Here is a 21,331-nt window from a genome sequence, read left to right as displayed (position 1 = left end):
AGGACCCTTATTCTCAAGGCCCGCCCTCTTCAGTAACGGATTCTCCAACTATATCCGATCCGTTCTTATTAAAGATCACACGTGACAAAAGAGGACGTTTCAAGGGTGTTAAGTGTGTTTGTCAAAATATGACAAACTGTTTTTTACTTCGCCTTGTTAGTCTGCCCTATGTATCGAAACGTCCATTAATTGACTTGGAGATTGGATATAGCAATGCCTTATGTATTTTGCGATAAAGTCTTCAAAATAGGACTTTTTGGGGGTCTCGTGTATTAAAATGCTTTATTTCACGCCAGGAACTAAAATCAATTTATAAACCTTGTAGCTAATTTTTAGAGAACAAAAATGTCATCCTGTCATGGCTTATTTGTTTTTTTAATACATCCATGATATATAACATAAATGCACCTCTTCATTTGACTTTGAGTTCTACCCTTTCAATTAGCATACCCTTATTTTCGTAACTATGCTGCATAAATATATAGACCCTTAAAAGGCAGTGATGCCTTCCTTGTTTGACATTAACTCTTTTACCAGGTGTGCTCGACCTTAATACTATAGATAGATAGATGCCCGGTATTATGTCGATGCCTTGCAGCAATATGAATCAAATCTCCTGCCGATGCCGTAACGCCGTTCGACCGACATCTAAATGTGTTATCTGCTCCATTTATTTTGTCATTTCCAGAGCAGCAAGAGTGCGTGGCAATCTCCAAGCGGACGAGATGTCCCCTAAAAGACTGATGCGTTTAAGATCCCAACATGCTCAAGAAATTTATCAATGATGACTTCCTTACCCTCTAAGGCCTGAACCGTCGTAGATCATCCTGAGGTCACTTTCACAGATCGCAAAAGACAAACGAACAAACTGTTTGGAGTTATGATACATTTAGAATAATTATGATATCAACCCTGGTTTGGGGGGCTTTCCTTCTAAGCTACCATTATTTGCCATCGGGCTGCATGATGGTTGCTTCACCATGTTCACTGCAGGTACAGAATAAGGAATAGAAAACCCAGCTAAAAACACAATCACGATCTTAAATAAGAATCTAAGTGTGAGCGATCGTAATCGTCATATAATTTCCCCTTAACATGCTTAATGAAGGCCTTTATTATATAATTATATAACTGTACTGTTAATCATGCTGATGCCATTATCTTAAATGAATACATTGAGGTTCGTTGTTCTTCAATTTATTTACCCATCTGAATATATCATTTGCTGCAGACATCTCATTTAAAATATATATGTATACATTTGAACCACCTTCAACTGTTTCCCCGCAAAATCAAACTCTTATTCAATTAGCAAACAATATGATTAGCCCATGGATCACACTGGAGTCATGTTTAATTGCATAATTTCGACAAAAGATCATTAAACCTTCCTCAAATCATTGAAACGGTTCGACGATTTAATGGTCAATTTTATTTATTTATTCATTCATTACACATTTAAAAGGGTAGCCCTATCAGCAGAAATACTGGTTTTCATTGGGGCCCTTTGTAAAAATACAATGTAAAATATGCATGTATAAAGATGTATATCATGCGTGGGTGCATAAAGACACGCTACTGTATAGGGGTAACATGAATTATTCAAGTTTCACCTATTTAAAACGAGAGGCCACATGGTGTGGTTCAAATGGTTCTATCATGTTTATGATTCGACAGAAACGTTGCCTTCAAATTAACATAGACGATTGAAATAAATGTGTATACATCGATACTTCGTGGGTGTCAAAAATCTGTCATTATTAATCCAAATTCAACAGCAAATGGATTGCATGAATTGAGGAATCATGAACGTGGCTCCATGTTAACTGTATGTTGACTTAACTGTTTCAATTGTCCCCATTCACCTCCCCAAGCCGGTAAAGGTTACGAACCGTAATGTACTTGAGTTTCCACGAAGGGATATGTAGTCATTAATGCTCCCTCAAATGTTAACTGCTCTGTCAGATACCATTCGGTTAATGATAACTGAAATCTTGAACAAACTAATGTATTATTTTCTTTTTATTCACTGCACAACAAGATGAAAGTAAACCTGAAAAAGGGAAACGAGAAAGATTACAATGAGCTTGATTTAACTTTATCTCTCGTAACACAACACTGACCTCTATTTCGTTCCATTGACATTTTACGGGTTCTTCAAAAAACTACATTTATGATCGATCAACGCACTTTCATTTATTACATTCCATGATTTAGATGAGGGATGATATAGCATACATCATATTGGTTATGACATTGTTCTATAATATTATGTCAAGATAGCAGTTCTGTGATCCCCGGCACGGGCCGGGGGGGGGGGGCGAATGAAGGCCCCGCCCACTCTTTTCTCTCTGTCCTTACATTTGTTACATCTAAGACATTGTTATAATCATGTAATCACACTGACTGCATCTGGAATGAAACTAAAGTGAATTTCAGGTCCCATGACCAAGGTCAAATGTCATTTAGGCTTAATGAAGCTTGACCATGTTAGGGGAATCAACTTTAAGATCTTAACCAAGGTTAGGTTTTTGAAATGCTATCATAACTTGTATTCAAGTATCTCATCTTGCAGTTTCAGGTCAGGTCACATGATCAAGGTCAAAGGTCATTTACAATTAATGAACTTTGACCATGTTGTGGTGTCAACGTTGGGATCTTAAGTAAGGTTAATTTCTTGAAATGTTTTCAGATTAACTTTGAAAGTAAATTGAGTGTGCATAAATAACTTGAGCATAAGGGCAATCAAGTATCACTAAACATTTTGCACGAGTTTCAGGTCACATTTTTAAGATCAAAAGTAATTTAGGGTCAATTAACATAGTATTTTATAATCATATGCATTTTTTGTAAATATTCATTCATCTTGGTTGTTTTAAAAACCAGCAATGCTGCTGCATTTATATTGAATCTCGTATTAATGCAACCGAGACCGTCAGAAGCGATCCATATTTTTTAACTTAAAACGAGATGTAAATGGGTTGCAGCGAAACCGACCCAAAACCGACGTTATTGGAAGAGACAGTCAGAGGCGTCGATCCTGGGGGGGGGCAGGGGGCGAAAATATTGGGGGGACAAACATATCGTTTTGCTCCCCCCCCCCAATAATTCGGCATGTGCAAAAAATAAAATAAGATTGTAATGTCACACAGAAATCAGCAAGCGGGATTGAGGTACACAACTCGTTCTTTAATCGTGCTCAAAATGTCCGCTTTTCAGATTAGAATATAACAAAAAATTCAGCTTGCGCTTCGCGCTCGCATCTATTTTTTTTAGATACCCATCTTAGCTATTAGTACCAAAAATGCTTAGAATATCAAGCTTTTAGGTCAGAATATAAAGAAATTTCAGCTCGCGCTTCGCGCTCGCATTAATTTGTTGGTGACTGAGATATGTGTCTCCGTCTCATGAATCATATATATATATATATGCCTTGCCTGGATTATTTAACGCCTATATATATATATAAATATATATATATATATAGGCATATGTGTGAGTTTGTTTGTTTGTGTGATCCAGCGCCTTTGGAAAGTTGGTTCATAATTTGGCCCCCCCCCCCCATCTGAAAAATAGATCGACGCCCCTGGGAAGAGTTGATAACTTTTAGAGGTCGGTCTGACCAGTGTGTCTGTACCATAAATGTGATCTCAGAGAAAAACGTGTACCTACACCTCGCTAGAGATATTTATTACAAACGTTGACAAAATGGAAAGTTGGGGAATGTTAATCATTAACCAAATCCATCCGTACCATCTAAGCTACTTTTATACTGTTGATAAGCCAGCTTATGATTCAAAATGCAATTACCTGATCGTGTCTTGGCCTTATGCGTAACTTCAGGGCCATTACAAGAAAAAAAATCCTTACCACTTCATGTACTGTTATGTTCTGAACTGTTACCACTGCCTAGAATCATAGATATGCAGAATTTAATCTTGTTATCAGAATGTTTCAGCAATGATTCGCAAGCTTGTAATCTCTATAGGTTAACGTACTTCACTGTCTTGTGTACTGTACTGTACTCATGTGGTCGATGGAGGCGTTGGCTGCTGTACGCCATTTGACGAGGTTTGCAGACGAAAGCGACGGTCGTCGCCTTAGGTTTGTAGGATCCGTTCATTAGCTCTGCTGGCTCAGGCAAATTGGAGTACAGCTATCGTACCTGATCTCGTTCCTCCCTTCTCTCTTCCCGAGTCCTTCTCATCAGTACTGTTCTCCATCTCCATTCATGGTCCCCATCCTGCTAATGATTAGTATACATATTTGAAGAGCAACATACTGGATTACGACGAAGTACATTTTTCATGTATACCTGAAGTCGTGTAGAATTATCAAAGAGGTTCTCCCTCTTAGAGAAAGGTGCCTCTGGTGATATGGCACCCTCTTGCCCACCGATCCGACGAGGTAGTATTAAGTGTGCCACGCAGATATCTGGTTTTCTTTTGCTTTTGTTTTCTGAAAGCATGATCGTGATGATAATGGTGTGGATTTTTTGTTACATATTCCGCATTACTTATTTGGGTTTATACGATAGTGACATTTTTTTAAAATTACTTATGTAATCGAATTGAGAGTTGCATGTAGCTTTACCTGATTTTGTTTCATCATCATTGAAATTTGACTCTAAAAAAACACATTCTCAACTGGATCCACCATTGATATAACTCTGTGTGGCTTAAGATGGAGATGGTATATAAATAAACTGGATATGGTGGTAGGAGAATGAGTTACAGGCGGCTTAAAGGGGAAGTTCATCCTGAATAACATTTTGTTCTTAAAAGATAACAGAAAATGATAAAAGTATCGATGAAGGTTTGAGTAAAATCCATTAAAGATTAAGAAAATAATTATAATTTTAAGTTTTGGATTTGTGACGTCATAAATGAGCCGCCAACCCTTCTTTCGTGTCAATTGTTTGAACCCAAGTTGACATGGAATCTTACTTGAAGAACATTTTCTTGGAAACGATGTACTATTTGAATATAATTTAGCATTTATGGTCATTAGGCAAGTAGGAGTGAATGATTTGCGATTCATAACTGCTTTACTTTGAAAACCTGCACGATCTATATACCCTGGATAAAGCATACGTTTTCTATAATTATTCATTGAGATAATGGCTTTCAAAAAAAGCGAGAGCTAAAAATAGTGGCAGCATATAATGGACGAGAAGAGTTTATACAATAATTACTTCAACTGTCAGAGACGTATTCCATTTAAGGAAAAACCCGTATAACTTTTAGAAATTGAATCTCATGTATGATTGTCAAAAATCAACTATATTCAATTGAACTAAAATCAATGAGAGAAACAGCCCATTACTATTTGTCGAATCGAAAGAAAAAAAAATATAATTAATAATGTTTAGAACATGATAACTAATACGAATTCTTTCTAAGCAGCTAAGGATATCAACAGTATCCTATGCATTTTTTGTATACGTATGGATAAATGCCCTTACTATTTAAACTTCTTAACAGCCCATTCATAATACATGTTTTCCGCTCCTGTGACCTCTGTTTACTCCCAAATTTGTTCTGACTTCTGAGAAATTTCTATATAAGTTCTGATTCATCCTCTCCATTAGGTACATCAATTGAAACGTCTTCTCGATGGAAAAAGAAGATCGGTCCATCTATATTCAACAAAATTCCCAAGCTAAATTTACCTGTCGAAGTTTACCAATGCTGTGACAGAAGTTAATCACGACGCACTGTCCATCAGCTTATAATATGATTAAAGATGAAAAGAGGACATTTATCATATATTCTTGCTTTTAACGTTCTGACGTGGGTTGAACGATTAGGTTATCTGATCATACGACTCTGCTTAAAATCTTGAGTGCCCTGATAACGGTATTACCGTATCGAGATAAGTCATTATGAATATAAAAATATCATACAAATAAGCGCTGACGTTGGAAGGAGGACTGGTAAATATGATTATCATGGTATATTTTAGACCTTGTTTAAAAATACATGTGCATTGAAAGGAGACCGAAAGGGGAGTTGTAATATATAATTTAGCTGTGTTTTACTTCAAGTGGGATAGTCATGAAATAATGTTGCATCAGTAGTAGCACTGCTCCTTCACGTTCTACTTCCATTCTTCTCTTACTGTTACCTTTTATTGTTACTACTAATGATGATTGTCATTGTCGGCGGCGACGATGGCGTTTAAAGGATCAATATCCAGATAGAGCAAACATTACAAAGGCATCTGGAATAATAAAGCAATACACTGAGAACTATCATGACTATAGGAGGCATGATAATTAGGTTTATTTAGTCATGATTGTTGGTTATGGTATTTCATGATTTTTTTTCTTTATTCAGGAAGTTGAAAAGCGTAGGAATTACGATACACTCCGAAAGTGGCACTTAGAGGTCAAGTCCATCACAGAAAATTGTTGATTTGAATTAATAGACACAAATCAAGCAAGCATAACACTGAAAATTGCATCAAAATTGGATGTAAAATAAGTAAGTTATGACATTTTTAAAGTTTTGTTTATTTATTTCACAAAACAGAAAATATGCAGTACTTATTGGCATGCAAGTGAAAGGGTCGATGGTGTCCCTCACTCACTATTTTTTTTTATTATGCAATATTTAAATTTTTACATATTTGACAATAAGGAGCAATTTGATTTAACCATACACTGTTAAAATAATGGTAATTCCACATGTTCAAGGAGGAATACAATTTTGCTTCACTGACAATGAGGATAAAATTAGAATTGTTCATATTTCATAAGAACAAAAGAACTAGTGACTGGGCGAGGTCATCAGTCTGCTCACTTGCACACCGACTACGATATGCATAATTTTAACTGTTTTGTGAAATTAGACGAAACTTTAAAATGTCATAACTTTCTTATTTTACATCCGATTTGATGAAATTTTAAGGGTTACGCTTGTTTTTTTTCTCCTTTTATTCGACTCAACATTTTGTTAGGGTAGACTTCTCCTTCAAATGACATATTTGTTTTCCCGTTGTAGTTTTAGAAGATGCATATCGAATGAATGGAAAAATCTTCTGGATCATGTCCTTATATCGATGCCTTGTCAATCGCACACATCATCTTATTTCCCATGCGTTGTAACGCTATCAACCAAGAGCCAATTAGGCGTTACGAACGTCTTGTTCGTTACATCCCATGGGTTATATCGGTAATACAGACGTGAAAAAGGATCAAACTAGATTCATTGATTTGGAACGCCGAACACAGAGATATCGGGTTAGATGTTGCTGAAAACCTCTAGTATGATGATGTCCATACCAGTCTGATGATAATTGAGATTACGACTCGATGCCAATGCCAGTCGATGCTAGTTTTGTAGTAATCCCTTTTCGCTTTTGCGTATATAGAATACTATACTGTCAAGGCTTATTAAAGTTATCCATTTACCTACATTATAAACAATTCGAAAACTGTTAAGGTTATCTGTCTGAAGAAATTGAATAGAAAATTCCCTCATCAGTCTCCTTAAGGCAATTAATCACATTTACACCTGCAAAATCTCGTTTTTGTACCCCACGCTTCATCATTCCGGTCAAGCCGACTTAATAACAAACTTTTTCTGTAACACATGTATCTCCTTCAAGTCATCCTTTTGGACTCCCTTGGTACACTTTCCAAGAAAAAAAGGATGACCAGAGAGATTTCAGATGTGATTGATTCATCAATTAATTTACGGTTTAAACAATAAGTCTTGGCTACGCATTTGAGATGATGAATGTATTTTTCGAACTTCTCTATCAAAAACAAATTATAACTTTGCAAACCCTGAAGAACCGGTAGTAGTTTGTCCACACTGATTTATTTACTATACTTGATAAAATGCTTGAAGACATGATCAGAATGGCAAACATCAAATCGAGTAAATCTAATGTGAACTTTCAAGTCTTATCTAGGTTACCCATCATCGTGATCATCTCTCCTTGTTATCGACACCACACTGGACATTGACCACTCGCCCGAGGACTAGAATATGGGTCTCTTGTCTTGACCTGTCTGGTGTAATTATGGCAAATGGGCGGAAGATTGGTGTTACTTGAATGAAAACGAAACTCCTTCTCTTCGTCTACATCTTCTACCCATTGCTACCTCTCCGTTCACTCCCTCCCTTCTTTCTCTCCGATTCTCAGTGGCCATGCTCGCAATTTCAACAAAAATGGCAAAAAAAGTCACATTATTTTGATATTATACAGAAACAATATTTTATTCGTCCCCGTATTTTCACAATATCGAATGTCAAACTCTTTATCTTGCGCATTCTTGCCTCTTACTCACCATATCCATTTCCTCACTATTGATATTTCTCTGAATGATATTGACTCGTCCCTCCTTTGTTCAAGAAAAGGTTTCATGTATCCTTGTTCGCTATCATAGTAATAGTGAAAATTTCTGTAGCGTTTTCTTATTCCATTATAAGGACCGTTGGTTTCACGAACAATTTTCCTAAACAGAAAAAATAAAATATTGAACAAATATATATTGGCATATTTTTGTCCTTCACGCAGAATACATGATAAGTGATGTGGAGTATATTTTCTTTTCTTTCATTTCAGATACCACGACGTCACGAGGAGCGACCCCTCTTCGCTGATACTACATGGAAGAATAACTATGCCATTCCGATGAAACTTTAAACTAGCTATAATTCAGATTGTAAGACGGTTAAGAAACGATAATCGCGTTTCATTAAGTGGCTAGAATGACTGAAGTTGCCATGTCGATGTGATTCGCATATGAAATGGATACACGCTGATGCGAGTTCTCTTGTGGCAACCCCGTAAGAGAAACGTCCAAAATGGCGTCTGGATTAGGAAATATAGGCGAAACCTATCTGAACATCGACCATGCTAGTAATTCTCCTCTGCTGTTCGGGGAGGAGGACTACAGTGGTTATTCTGGGTTCCCCATGAACGAGAGCAACTTTAACGAAAGCACGGTGTCATCTGGCGCCGTCAAGCTCCCTCTGGAAGTGATCATACCGATAGCTACTGCCATGTCGTTCGTAAGCCTTATCACATGTATCGGCAACGCCCTTGTAATTGTTGCGGTGCGGACGGACAGAAGACTTCGAACTGTAAGCAATTACTTTATTCTCAGTCTAGCTGTTGCTGACCTACTCATTGGAACCCTCGTGATGCCGCTAAGTATTATCTACTTCGTGGAAGGTCAATGGCTACTTGGACTCATCGTGTGCCAAACATGGTTAACCACCGACTACGTCACCTGTACGGCTTCCATTTTCAATCTATTTATTCTCAGTCTCGATCGGTACTGGTCCATCAGCTCGCCGTTGAAATACATGAAGAAAAGAACGCCACGCCGTGCTATGCTCATGATAAGTTTGGCGTGGTGTCTCTCTTGCGCATGGATCGTACCGGTCTGGGGATGGCATTACTTTGAACGGGATGGAAAACCAAGGGCTGTTCCGTCCAACGAGTGCGACACGGAATTCCATGCAAATATAATATTCAAAGTCCTGACAGCAATACTTAATTTTTACATTCCGCTAGTATCCATGCTATTCGTTTACGGGAAGATATTTTATGAAATCAAGACAAGATCAAAGATGTGCGTAGGGCAGAGGTCGAGTGGAAATAAGAAGTATTCGATCAGACACTCTGCTCACATGATTCCGTTACCTGTAGCGGTAGATGTTTGTCCAAACACCCCTTCGAATGAGGAGCCAGAAGAAGTGGAAGAACAAAATGCTTCATGGATACCTGACTTCGATTCATTAAGTACGAGTAAAGACACCTCGCAAGAATATGCCGACCAGAGCGAGTCGTGTCCGCCAAACATCGCTGCTAAACGAATAAAGAAAGGAGAGGTTGATCATCAGTTGAAAAATATCTCACATTTAACATTGGCAACAATGGGTCTTGCTGGTATAGTAGGTCCCAGTATGATGGGAGGAGTTCCTCCTGGGCAGCGGATACTTAAGAGAAAAAGAGCAGAAAAAGATTCACTTGCCATTAAACAAGTAAAAAGAATTCTACCTGACGAGAATAACAAACATAGGATAGAAACAATTGTTCCAATGATAAAAGAACCGTCTATTAGTACTTCCAGTGGTCCTGGAGATATCCAGACGGATGGAGAGGTCATTCAAATGAAAGAAATCAATGGTAATGTATCAGATAATAAGTCTATATTGAGACAAGGAGAAACGTATTTATGTCCCGATCGTGCTCCAAATGGGACGACAAAAAGGAGGATATCATTTACTGTTGATTCTGTCGCATCCAAAGAAGAACTTGAACCATTGCGTAGAAACTCTTACGATGAGAGGAAAACAACAAGTCCAAAGTATAGGGGCGTTAGGTACAACAAAGAGAGTTCAAGTCCTACTCATCTACTTCCAACTGATAATGTCAGCCCGGATAATTTATCTCCTAGTCGAGCAAAACCTAAACCTCAAGTAAAGAACGGTGGAATCGCGGGTCGATTTTCATTTGCAAGATTTAGTATTAGACATGGAAAGACGAGCGAGTTCTTACGGGACCGAATCCGACGTTTCTCGTTGAACAAAGAAAGAAAAGCTGCTAAGCAATTGGGTATTATTGTCAGTTGTTTCATCACCTGTTGGCTACCGTACTTCATCTCATTCATGGTCATTGCTTACTGTCCAAATTGTGTTGACCCGAATGTTCACTATGCTCTGATATGGCTGGGCTACTTGAACTCAACCATGAATCCCTTTATATATCCAATGTGCAACAGTAACTTTAGGAAAGCCTTCAAGAAAATTTTTGGCATCACTTCCTGTAGATCTTCGACTAAACCCAAACCCCAGACTAGATCAATGTACAGAAGACCGAAAAACAAATAGCTGCTTGCAATCTTGTTCAGAATTGTTTTTTCCGCATTGAAGTGCCAGTAAAAATATACATAGACATATATTTTGCAAGGTAATTTGATTCATTACTATTATGACATACAATTGAATCGGGTATAGTCTTGTATGTAACACATGTATAGGAGTAACAAAATTTTACATTAATTTCGACTGGAAATCCTCATAAAACGAATGCCACTATGAAAGGTAATACAGATGATATAGTTAAGATGCAAATTATTGTTTGACAGTTACACAACATTTTCAAGTAATTTCTACTGTGATCATGGAATTCACTGTTCCTCAATACCTGTCATAATTCTAAATGTATTTTATTTATCAATTCGCTCGTGTGTGTTTTTTTTGTTTTCTTTTTAGTTTAGTATTTATTGTATAGCTTGCCAACTGGAAATCGGTTATTAAACCTGTCGATTTTGAAGTCTAGATATACTTTTATAGAATATTATTAAAATATCCTATATCTTCACAATCATGCAAATAGCATGTTATCAAATTCAATGTTAATCAACTTTGAGAATGTGTTGGATTAATGTAATGCTAAATTTCACAGATATGTTACATGGAACGACAGTGTATTCAACTTCCAATCAATTCATCAGAATCCTATTCAACTGACTGAGAGGTGCTTTGAAGAAAATTATCATTAATCACTCGATATGAAGTTCTCGAAAAATATGATTGCCTTTACCAGTAATTCCATTAACCGAGCTCCTACATTTATATGATTTTCTTATAAAAGACTCCCAAATAATCACTAATATGCATAGATCGTTAAAAAATAAATTTGAATTATAAAAACGACTTTGAAAAAATATATATGCATTCTTCAGCAAAATATGTTCAACATTACAAATTAGGAGACCAACAATTATTTGAAGTACCACGTTTCGAACCACAAACAAGACTGAAGTGTCATTGAACGATTTTCAGTGATTTTCACCCTAGACTTCCTCTTTATTAAGATATATCAGTATAGCTTACAAATGCTGTAACTAACGAATTGCTTCGCGAAATAGTCCAAAATAACCATAAACCTGAGGTGCTAAAGATAAAGGCGCAATGGAATTGAGGGCATAAGGGAGACACGACATCGTCTCCAATCAAAAGAATTGACTACGAACAAGACAGACTTTCCTAGTTCCACGATCCTTTTTGGTGAATGACGGAAGTATCATTGACTGTTATCAAACAAGTAAGATTTTTTTCTACTGACCATTAACGAGATACCCCTGACCTGTATGAAGCACGAAGAGACCTACTATAACAACATTGTTATGTCTGTAATGTCGTATAGGAATTAGTTCAGATTTGACAGAAAGTGCTGTGGCGCAGTGGGCAGGTTTTCGAATTTTGAACCACAGAGTTTTGGGTTAAAATTCTACCACAGCGCTCGTGTTCTCTGGCATGGTGTTTCTCTACATTTTCCACTTTCCAGTTGTAGTAAATAGATACCTGGTAGGCAAAAGTTCCTTGACAAATAGAGCGCCTGGTCTAGGTATGCGTGCTAAAGCCGGGGTAATGGTATACAGCTAGCGCTTCTTATATTAAAAAAAATGCATTTAACTAGCGCTAAACAGTTATTGCATGTCATTATCGTTACCAACAAATCGGACGGCCGGGCATCTTTCTTAGATACATATGGCAAAGAATGGATGACTCCGAGACTATGAGACGGACGCTCTCGAGAGTTTTCTCTGATATGACAAAACAGGGTGATATTCATCTATATACTAATAAGAAGATGTTTCTGATCTATGGTCTAACTGAAAATGAGTGAGATACTCATAGACTCAATAATTTTCTCTGAGTTTACAAAGAAATATATGAGATTTACTGCGAATGAGACAGACGTTCTTGATCTCAAGACGACTATTGTCCAAGCTAGCCCATCTGGGGTGAAATGACACACTTTATAGGATTAAAACTACCATTTAGTACCAAGTAACTCGAGTGCTATACCACGCACTTGAATGTGACATAACTCATTACCTCGTCACACAAAGATATTCCGCATGCTATGTGACACGAATAAATAAAAAAAAAACATTAACCTATTATCTAAAATATTTAGGTCCACATGTATCATTTAAGGTTACCTGGGAGTCCCTCGACCCAAAATGACCCGTGGGTGGGACGGATGTTTCCATGGTTTCCGAACCAAAGAATTCCATCTGTCTTCACAAAAGCACTATTGACTCTGAGACAGGATAAGACTGACTACGAATGAGACGGATGTTCCTGGGTTTTTTTTTTTCAGATTTTACCAAGACTTATTATTTTAATCACGACTGATTACAAATGAGACCAACATTTGCTATCCGATGAACTATTTGAGTACAATGAAGTCAAAGACAGGACTACCAAAGACCTAGACGTTCCTTACACCCAACTTCTTGTCTATTGACGGATGTTAGTCGACTGCTGACGATACAAACGTCCCCACTTCATACAATTTCACGATCGATTTGACAGAAGCATTAATGAGACTGACTTCCATTGGGACTGATGTTTCTTGGCTCTCAAACATTCATGACAATTACATGAAGATGTGTGAATACTATAATAGCATAGAGCTCCGTAATAGCTCTATGATAATAGCAACTTTGACGCTGTTTGTATCACACAGATTTTATTTAATGCAGAACAATCACGAGGCCGATACCAATAAAACTGACACACCTGGGGCTGTGATTCTTTTTAAGCCATAAGCAATCTGGTATAGACTGACGGCTATAGTGAATAACTTCACTGATGACTTTCTGTGTGGGTGTGTGTGTTCATGTGCTTTTTAACCCATCGAATTACAATGAGTAGGCAACGTTATTAACCAAAACCACGAACGAGAAAACCCGGAATTGCATCTGTAGGATACTGGTGGCTTCTTGTGACCGACGCTCTGTACATATCTCTTTAACAGACGGAACAGAGCTGATGGCAATATTACATAAGACCGAGTTGCTGTTGGTGTCGACCATTTTACCATTCGTAAGACCTGACTTTGAACACGTTACTCTATACTGAGATTTGAACACTTAGTAAGGTTTCAACATGGTAATAAGTCAGACGGCTGACGCTACATGACACAACGAGGAGAGAAGGTAAACATAATTATCATTAATTGAAAAAAAAACATAATTATGATCAGTCTTTTTCCAATCACAATATACATGATATAGTATCATGCATGTTAAAAATGTTTTTTTTTTGAACGATGTCCAAACTGTTATATTACCATATTCCACTAAAACTAAACTTCTTACACACCAACAAAAAATAATGTTTGTATTTTTGATAAAATAAACTTTGGCCAATGTCAAAGACACGGCACAAAGTTGTATTTCTCATAGAATGTTATGATGACAATGTGGCCGACCATAATGACAAGTCGACTTGTACATGGAGTAAAAGAACAATGTAAATGGAAGGACAAGGACCATTAATACTGCCTTTAAAATGATGTTGCAATTTGGGAGCACTTAAACATTATACGAGATACTAGACGGGTAAGATTTGTCTGGTTTTAGATTATTTTCCTGACTTTTAGACGACCAGTTCCCATTCGACGACATTAAATTGACCAAACGCTGATTCTCGGTGATATGAAAATCGAGGCGGACAAACTGAACAATATAGATTCTGCTGCATTAGCATGGTTAAGCTTTCAGATTCACGACGGTCGAGAATGGAGCCTATATAAGAGATGAAGGGTGATCAAAGTTAACAGGTTAAAATATACATAGACCACCATGACCACGTAGACCTAATGCAGAGTTTCTATATACGATGAACGATTACTTCATAAAGACTGATCCATATGTATACATTTGTTTCAACTAAACTATCGCCAATTAGAGTAACTGGACGACGACGAGACATTATTACCGTGCTTATCGAACAAGTTTGCTTTGTCATGATGTGTATGTTAACATTAACACATTTGAGGATGCCTTTACACTCCTTAGACATGTTAGAAGACCCGTACATGACTTTGCGCCCAATTTTTTTTATAGTTTATCATTGGATAGCCGTTTGTTGTATGGGATTGTACCCTTTGACATCCATTCCATATTAATCCCACTACGTGGCCGTTAACTTGTTTGCATAATAAGAAAACTATTCACCTTTGATGTAAGCGAGGATTTTCCGCCAATCGTCTACACATTATTCATAGCTAAATGTCATCGCTGATGAGTTCATGTTTTCAAACTTTTATTTTGTCTCGATCATCGGGAAGATGGGCACCTGCGGCTCGTAAAATGGCATTAGAATATTGATAAAATGTCTATCAAGACTTGGCATTATAAGAACAAAGTATATTGCAATAACCAAGTAACAATAACATGAATAGGATAAAGAATAAATTGGGAAATCTAACCTGACCTACATGTAGACATAAACGGCAAAACAGCACGGTAAACATTCATTATTCGACTGACTTGCGCTACGTCACACTTTCCCTAGAAAATAGCAGTAGTATCCATGACCAGTAATCGACGCTTACAATATTGATGGATTGTACTGTATTGTAATTGATATACATTAAAATACGGTATAATACTTTCGGATATAATCATGCAGATAGTCTTCACTGGTTCTCCGACTGACGATAGAACTTTAGTACGAAATTTGATGGAGACTCTCGCAAAATGACCACTAGAAAGTCCCTCGAGAAGCTAGAGACGCTAGAATTAAACTAAAGGAAGATTCTTTTATAACATGACCACCGACATAATTATGACCCGATACACACAAATATGACAATGAAATGTGACGAGACGATGCTACAATGACTTAAAGTTTGACTGAAGTACTACCAGCCAATGAACCAACGGCTTTTGAGTCAGATACCTAGTTGGGGTCAACATGACCGATGCCCCTTATATGGCATCGATATGATTCAACAACGAAAACAACTGTGAAGGACGTATTAATTATTGATATATATTTAAATGTGACATGTCTACATTGACGAGTCATATAAAATATATGTATTAAATACTAAATCATTTTGTTAAGCAAGAAGGCAATTTAAATTCCATATACCAATGCACAAAATATTATTCTCACATTAATTTCATATGGTACACAGGACTTTAGTCAGGAATATAATAGCAATACGACCTTAAACAGGACACAATGGCTTTAAACTTTTAAGAGTAATCACGTAAAAAGATAATTGCCTTGCATTTCAAGCTAAACCTTGAAATCAACCCCAAGTTACTGCCAATAATATACTAATGAGAACCCTTTGGGAAAACGACAAAACTATAACGAGACGAAGCGACGATCCCAGTGAGAAAAATTACAATGAGCCCACCTAAATCGCATGTGCAGGACGCTTGGAAATACATTGGGTTCGGCGACAAGTCAGAGACGTTATGTCAACTAACAATAAATTATTCGACACAGTAATACAAAAATCTGGATAAGTTGACCGAAAAGGACACGGGTCTGTATTCAAACCTCTAGAATGCCCCCCCCCAAAACCAAAAAAAAGTCAAATTTCCCAAAAGGTTGTAGTTGGGATTGAAGCTGACCATGGACATACGAAGAAAGACTTTACCCGAGTTCCAGACTACCCCTCATGAGACCATGGATCGCAAAACTGGACAGAATACTCTTCGATTGTTTCTTGGCCAAAAATAATAGCCCATTACACATGTCATACATAACGGTTTACTTCATCATTTGACTCCTCATCCCATGTTATTTTGATGTAATTTAGTTTTTAAGACTCCTAAGGAACTATTTGTTCTACGTATATTACGCATGTTAGGGAATGCTCTACTCACCATCAATGCCAAAACATTCAAACCTACTAAATAAGTGGGGACTATGCATCAACACCACCACCACCACCATGTCACCAACAGCAACCACTATTTATACTACAGCTTTTAATTATCGTAACTACTACTACCACTAGTTGTACTTCTACTACTAGTAGTACTACTACTACCGCTAATTTTACTATACTACTACTACTACTACAACGACGACGACTATTACTACTACTACCACCACCACTTCTACTACTGATATTACTACTTGTACTACTACAACGACGAAAAAGACTGATAACAACATTACTAATACTCATACTAATACTGCACTTCTACGACTACTACTATTACTACTAGAACTACTACTACTGCTAGCACTAGAACTAATCCTAATTCTACTTCTACCACTACCACTGCTACTTCAACTTATCCTACTACTATTTTACTATTGTTACTACTACTACTACTACTGCTGCTACTACTACTACTACTACTACTACTGCTGCTGCTGCTGCTCCTATTACTACCGACTACATGTACTATTAAGACAACGACGATTGTCATGTTTTGCTGCCCCAACCCATGTGAAGTAAATGGGTACCTTCTTTGAATGAACCCGATTCGAAACTTGAGTATTTATTAAAAAGTACATATCGGAATACATATACAAATGTACATTATTACTCCTCCTACTACTACTACTACTACTACTACTACTACTACTACTACTATTACTACTACTACTACTACTACTACTGCTGCTGCTGCTGCTCCTATTACTACTACTACAACTTCTACTACTACTACTACTACTACTACTACTGCTGCTGCTTCTACTCCTACTTCTACTATGCCTGCTACCACTTATAATACTACTACTACTACCACTACTACTATCACTATACTATTATTTCTACTGCCGAGACAACTTCTACCACTACTTATGTTAACAACGCCTTACTGAAAACTATACTTCCGTAAAATACAAAGCTCCCTTTATTCTAAAATAGTACAAAAACCCAAGAACGTCAAAAGTTATGCCGCATACCACAGGCATGCCCTTTTTGATGTACGATGTCTTCAGGTTTAATTTTCCAAGTCTTGTGATTGTCTCCGTCAATCTTTTTTTTTTTATCTTTTTGCATCACCTTGGCAACCATTATGTTCGGACCACCACCATCATCATGAACATTCATTCAATTTGGGGACTGCATAATAATGTTCTATTGATGTTTACATGCAGAAGGTCATTTCTTAAATCACACAATTATAGATAATGCCAAAATGCTTCCCGCATTGTCACAAATGGAGAAAATATTCAATACATCAAAACAGAAGATATTGTTTAATTCGACGCTTGTTGTTGTTCTTCCGAAGCTATTGTTTCCTTTGATTTTTAATTGATTGGTTCTTACGTTTTGATAAATAGAACTATTACCTCTCTCCATCTCCATGAACATATTTTTTTAAGTTATTCATCACTTTGCATATCTATCTTTTTTTTCATTTTATCTAGAACGATCATTCTCGTCCTATGTCTTTCAATTCTTTTTGTAATAAATTTTACGTGATTCACCAATACAAATTGGAATAATAATAATGAAAACGGCTGCTGCGTTCTATATACATGGGTTTCCGGTTGTTAAAAATAGAAGACAACCGCTTGAGTACTTTTCTAGAGCATAAATATGCCTCCCATTCTGAGTAAACCATATTTACTTTGTACTTACCAAGTATGTTTTTGTGCATTAAACTCCTTGCCACCGCCCCGAGATAGACTAGTGGTTGACATTTATCAACCATGAGTATGTGAGAGTATGAAGTGCTCGACTCTTATAAAGTTAGCATACATTTGGTCAATATAAGGTTTAATTCAAATATGTCTCAGTGCTCGAGGGCGAGCAGTATCCATTTTCGAGGATAATCTCAAAATATTTGTTAAGTAAAGTGGATACTACGAGTGGGAGACGGAAAGAGAAAGTCATATATTGCGTGTTATCCCTACTTTGTATCATCAAATTTACATGACCGGCGATCCATAGGTTTGTGTTTGTCTTTAATTTATTGCGTCTGTATTATTTTGTATGATATAGAAAGATGTTTGTGATGTGTTTCATTTGAACGTGTTTATCATATCGAAATGGCATGCAAATATGAAAAATAAAAGACTAAAGAAGATACGTTTTATATTAAATTCAAGTAATTCAGATGCGTTTTTTGTATGTGTCAGTTGTGTATGATTTTACATATACTATGTCTATATTTATACTAGGAAATTGACTTACATTTTAATTATGTAATAATACAACTTCCGTGTTAATGGCGTACATGTCACCTGATAACAGAATGACAAGTGGAATGCCTCTGGCCGTCTCAACTGCATCATGCGATTCAACATAGCAGCAGTGCCGACTTTGAAAACTACTATAGCTCGCACAAGATGTATTCAGTGATACTTGGTTACTCTTATTTCCACGTTTTATGAACTAGACCAGTACACTTTACAGAGATAGGATGGTAATTCAACAAATACCCCCAATGTGGCCGAAGTTCATTGACCTCACATGACCTTTGACCTTGATCATGTGACCTGAAACTTGCACAGGATATTCAGTGATACTTGATTACTCTTATGTCCAAGTTTCAAAATTCAGATTAATAAACTTGCAAAGTTATGATGGTAATTCAACAGATACCCCATTATTGACAAAGTTCATTGACCTTTGACCTTGGTCTTGTGACCTAAAATGCGCACAGGATGTTCAGTGCTACTTGATTACTCTTATGTCCAAGTTTTATGAACTAGACCAACATACTTTCAAAGTTATGATGGTAATTCAACAAATACCCCCATTCGGCCAAAGTTCATTGATCCTAAATGGCCCTTTACCTTGATCATGTGACCTGAAACTTGCACAGGATGTTCAGTGATACTTGATTACTATTATGTCCAGGTTTCATGAATCAGATCCAAAAACTCTTAAAGTTTTGATTGTAATTCAACAAATACCCCCAAATTGGCCAAAGTTCATTGACCCTAAATGACCTTTTACCTTAATCATGTGACGTGAAACTCATGCAGGATGTTTGGTGATATTTGATTAACCTTATGTCCAAGTTTAATGAACTAGGTCCATATATTTTCTAAGTTATGAAGACATTTTAAAAACTTAACCTCGGGTTAAATTTTGATGTTGATTCCCCCAACATGGTCTAAGTTCATTTACCCTAAATGACCTCTGACCTTGGTCATGTGACAGGAAACTCTAATAGGATGTTCAGTAATACTTGATTAACCTTATGGCCAAGTTTCACGAATTAGGTCCATATACTTTCTAAGTTATGATGTCATTTCAAAAACTTAACCTTAGGTTAAGATTTGATGTTGACGCCGCCGTCGGAAAAGCGGCGCCTATAGTCTCACTCTGCTATGCAGGTGAGACAAAAATGATCTGTTTCGCCTGCATTGATTTATTCCTGAATTAATTTTTCTAAGTTACGCCATAGATTTTATCAATGATTGGCAGAATAAAAAATAGTTTTTAAAGTACAATCGAAATGAAAATTGGCAAGTAAGAAAAGGGTGAGAAGAGTAAAAATAATGAAAAGTGAAAAAAAAATATATTGACGCAGGTGCAATAGATTGAAAAAAAAGCTAATTCAATATATTTTTGTGCCGATTAATCCATCTAAACCCATTGCATGAGGTTGAACAAATGCGCTATTATAAATTCCACATAACCTATACCGGATAAATGAGGCCTACCGGAATTCATGAGGACAAATAGCGTGCGCTCCCTTCAAGGCGACGACCATTCCGACTTCCCAGAGTGGTCCTTTCAGCAACGATGAGCCGTTACCCTGCTGTCACCCACAACAGAGTTAATATCTACAAAATATGCCTGTCAAATCACAACGAACAGCGTAGAGGTCTTTGTAGAAATTGGTGAACCATGACAGCAGATCGTCCTAAGATTTGGAGCTAACGAACAATTGCAAATAGGTCGTTTGTCCAGAGTCCAGGACCACACTGCTGTTTTTCGCCAATTTTCAACAAAGACTGCCATGTCAAGAAGGGCTTTTGAGAATAAGTTCTCTGCGTTCGTAAATACATGTACGTAGTGCTTTAAAAAAGTTCGTAATATCAGGTACGTCTTAAACACGTCGTAATAACGTCGAGACGGAAAATATTCGCAACATAAACTGCACGTCTCGCTATATTCCGCATTCCGCAGAGTAAAAGTTATTGGTGAACTATTGGTGAACAACAGAAGTCTGCTTCAAATAATTGGGTTGCTAATTATTTGAAATATCTGGGTTTATTTCGTGGGCAATCCCCCCCCCCCCCCATCATATTCCTCAGTTGACATAGCTTTTTTTAATGAATACTTTAATGATTGGTCCAATTAACTGTCAAGGCGTTACTATGCTTTAATGGTATGCATTAAATTATGTTGCGAGTAACTATGATTAAGACAAATGATTTTCATTTCATTTCATTTCATTTATTTTTTTCCATTTCCAACAATCATTTACATTTACAATAGTTTTGTTACATACATCTTGATATAATTATAATCAATAAAACAAAGAAACTTATTATGTATAATACTCAAGATAACAGGTTGGAAACGGAGGAGGCTGCTAAAAAGCGAAGCTTGTAGGATG

General features: G+C 36.9%; 1 protein-coding gene across 1 annotated transcript in view; it reads left to right on the top strand.

Annotated features, from left to right (window-relative positions):
• Positions 1–16,862, top strand: part of LOC121411207 (histamine H1 receptor-like) — a 30,477-nt gene extending 13,615 nt beyond the window's left edge. Inside the window, exon 2 of the mRNA XM_041603786.1 lies at positions 8,578–16,862. Within this exon, the coding sequence (XP_041459720.1) occupies positions 8,820–10,853 (2,034 nt within the window). The 5' untranslated portion in view covers positions 8,578–8,819 and the 3' untranslated portion in view covers positions 10,854–16,862. The remainder of the gene's footprint in view (positions 1–8,577) is intronic.
• Positions 16,863–21,331: the final 4,469 nt, after the last annotated feature.

This window comes from Lytechinus variegatus, chromosome 3 (assembly GCF_018143015.1).
Source record: "Lytechinus variegatus isolate NC3 chromosome 3, Lvar_3.0, whole genome shotgun sequence".
Lineage (NCBI taxonomy): Eukaryota > Metazoa > Echinodermata > Echinoidea > Temnopleuroida > Toxopneustidae > Lytechinus > Lytechinus variegatus.
This window is presented reverse-complemented; position numbering and strand designations above follow the sequence as displayed.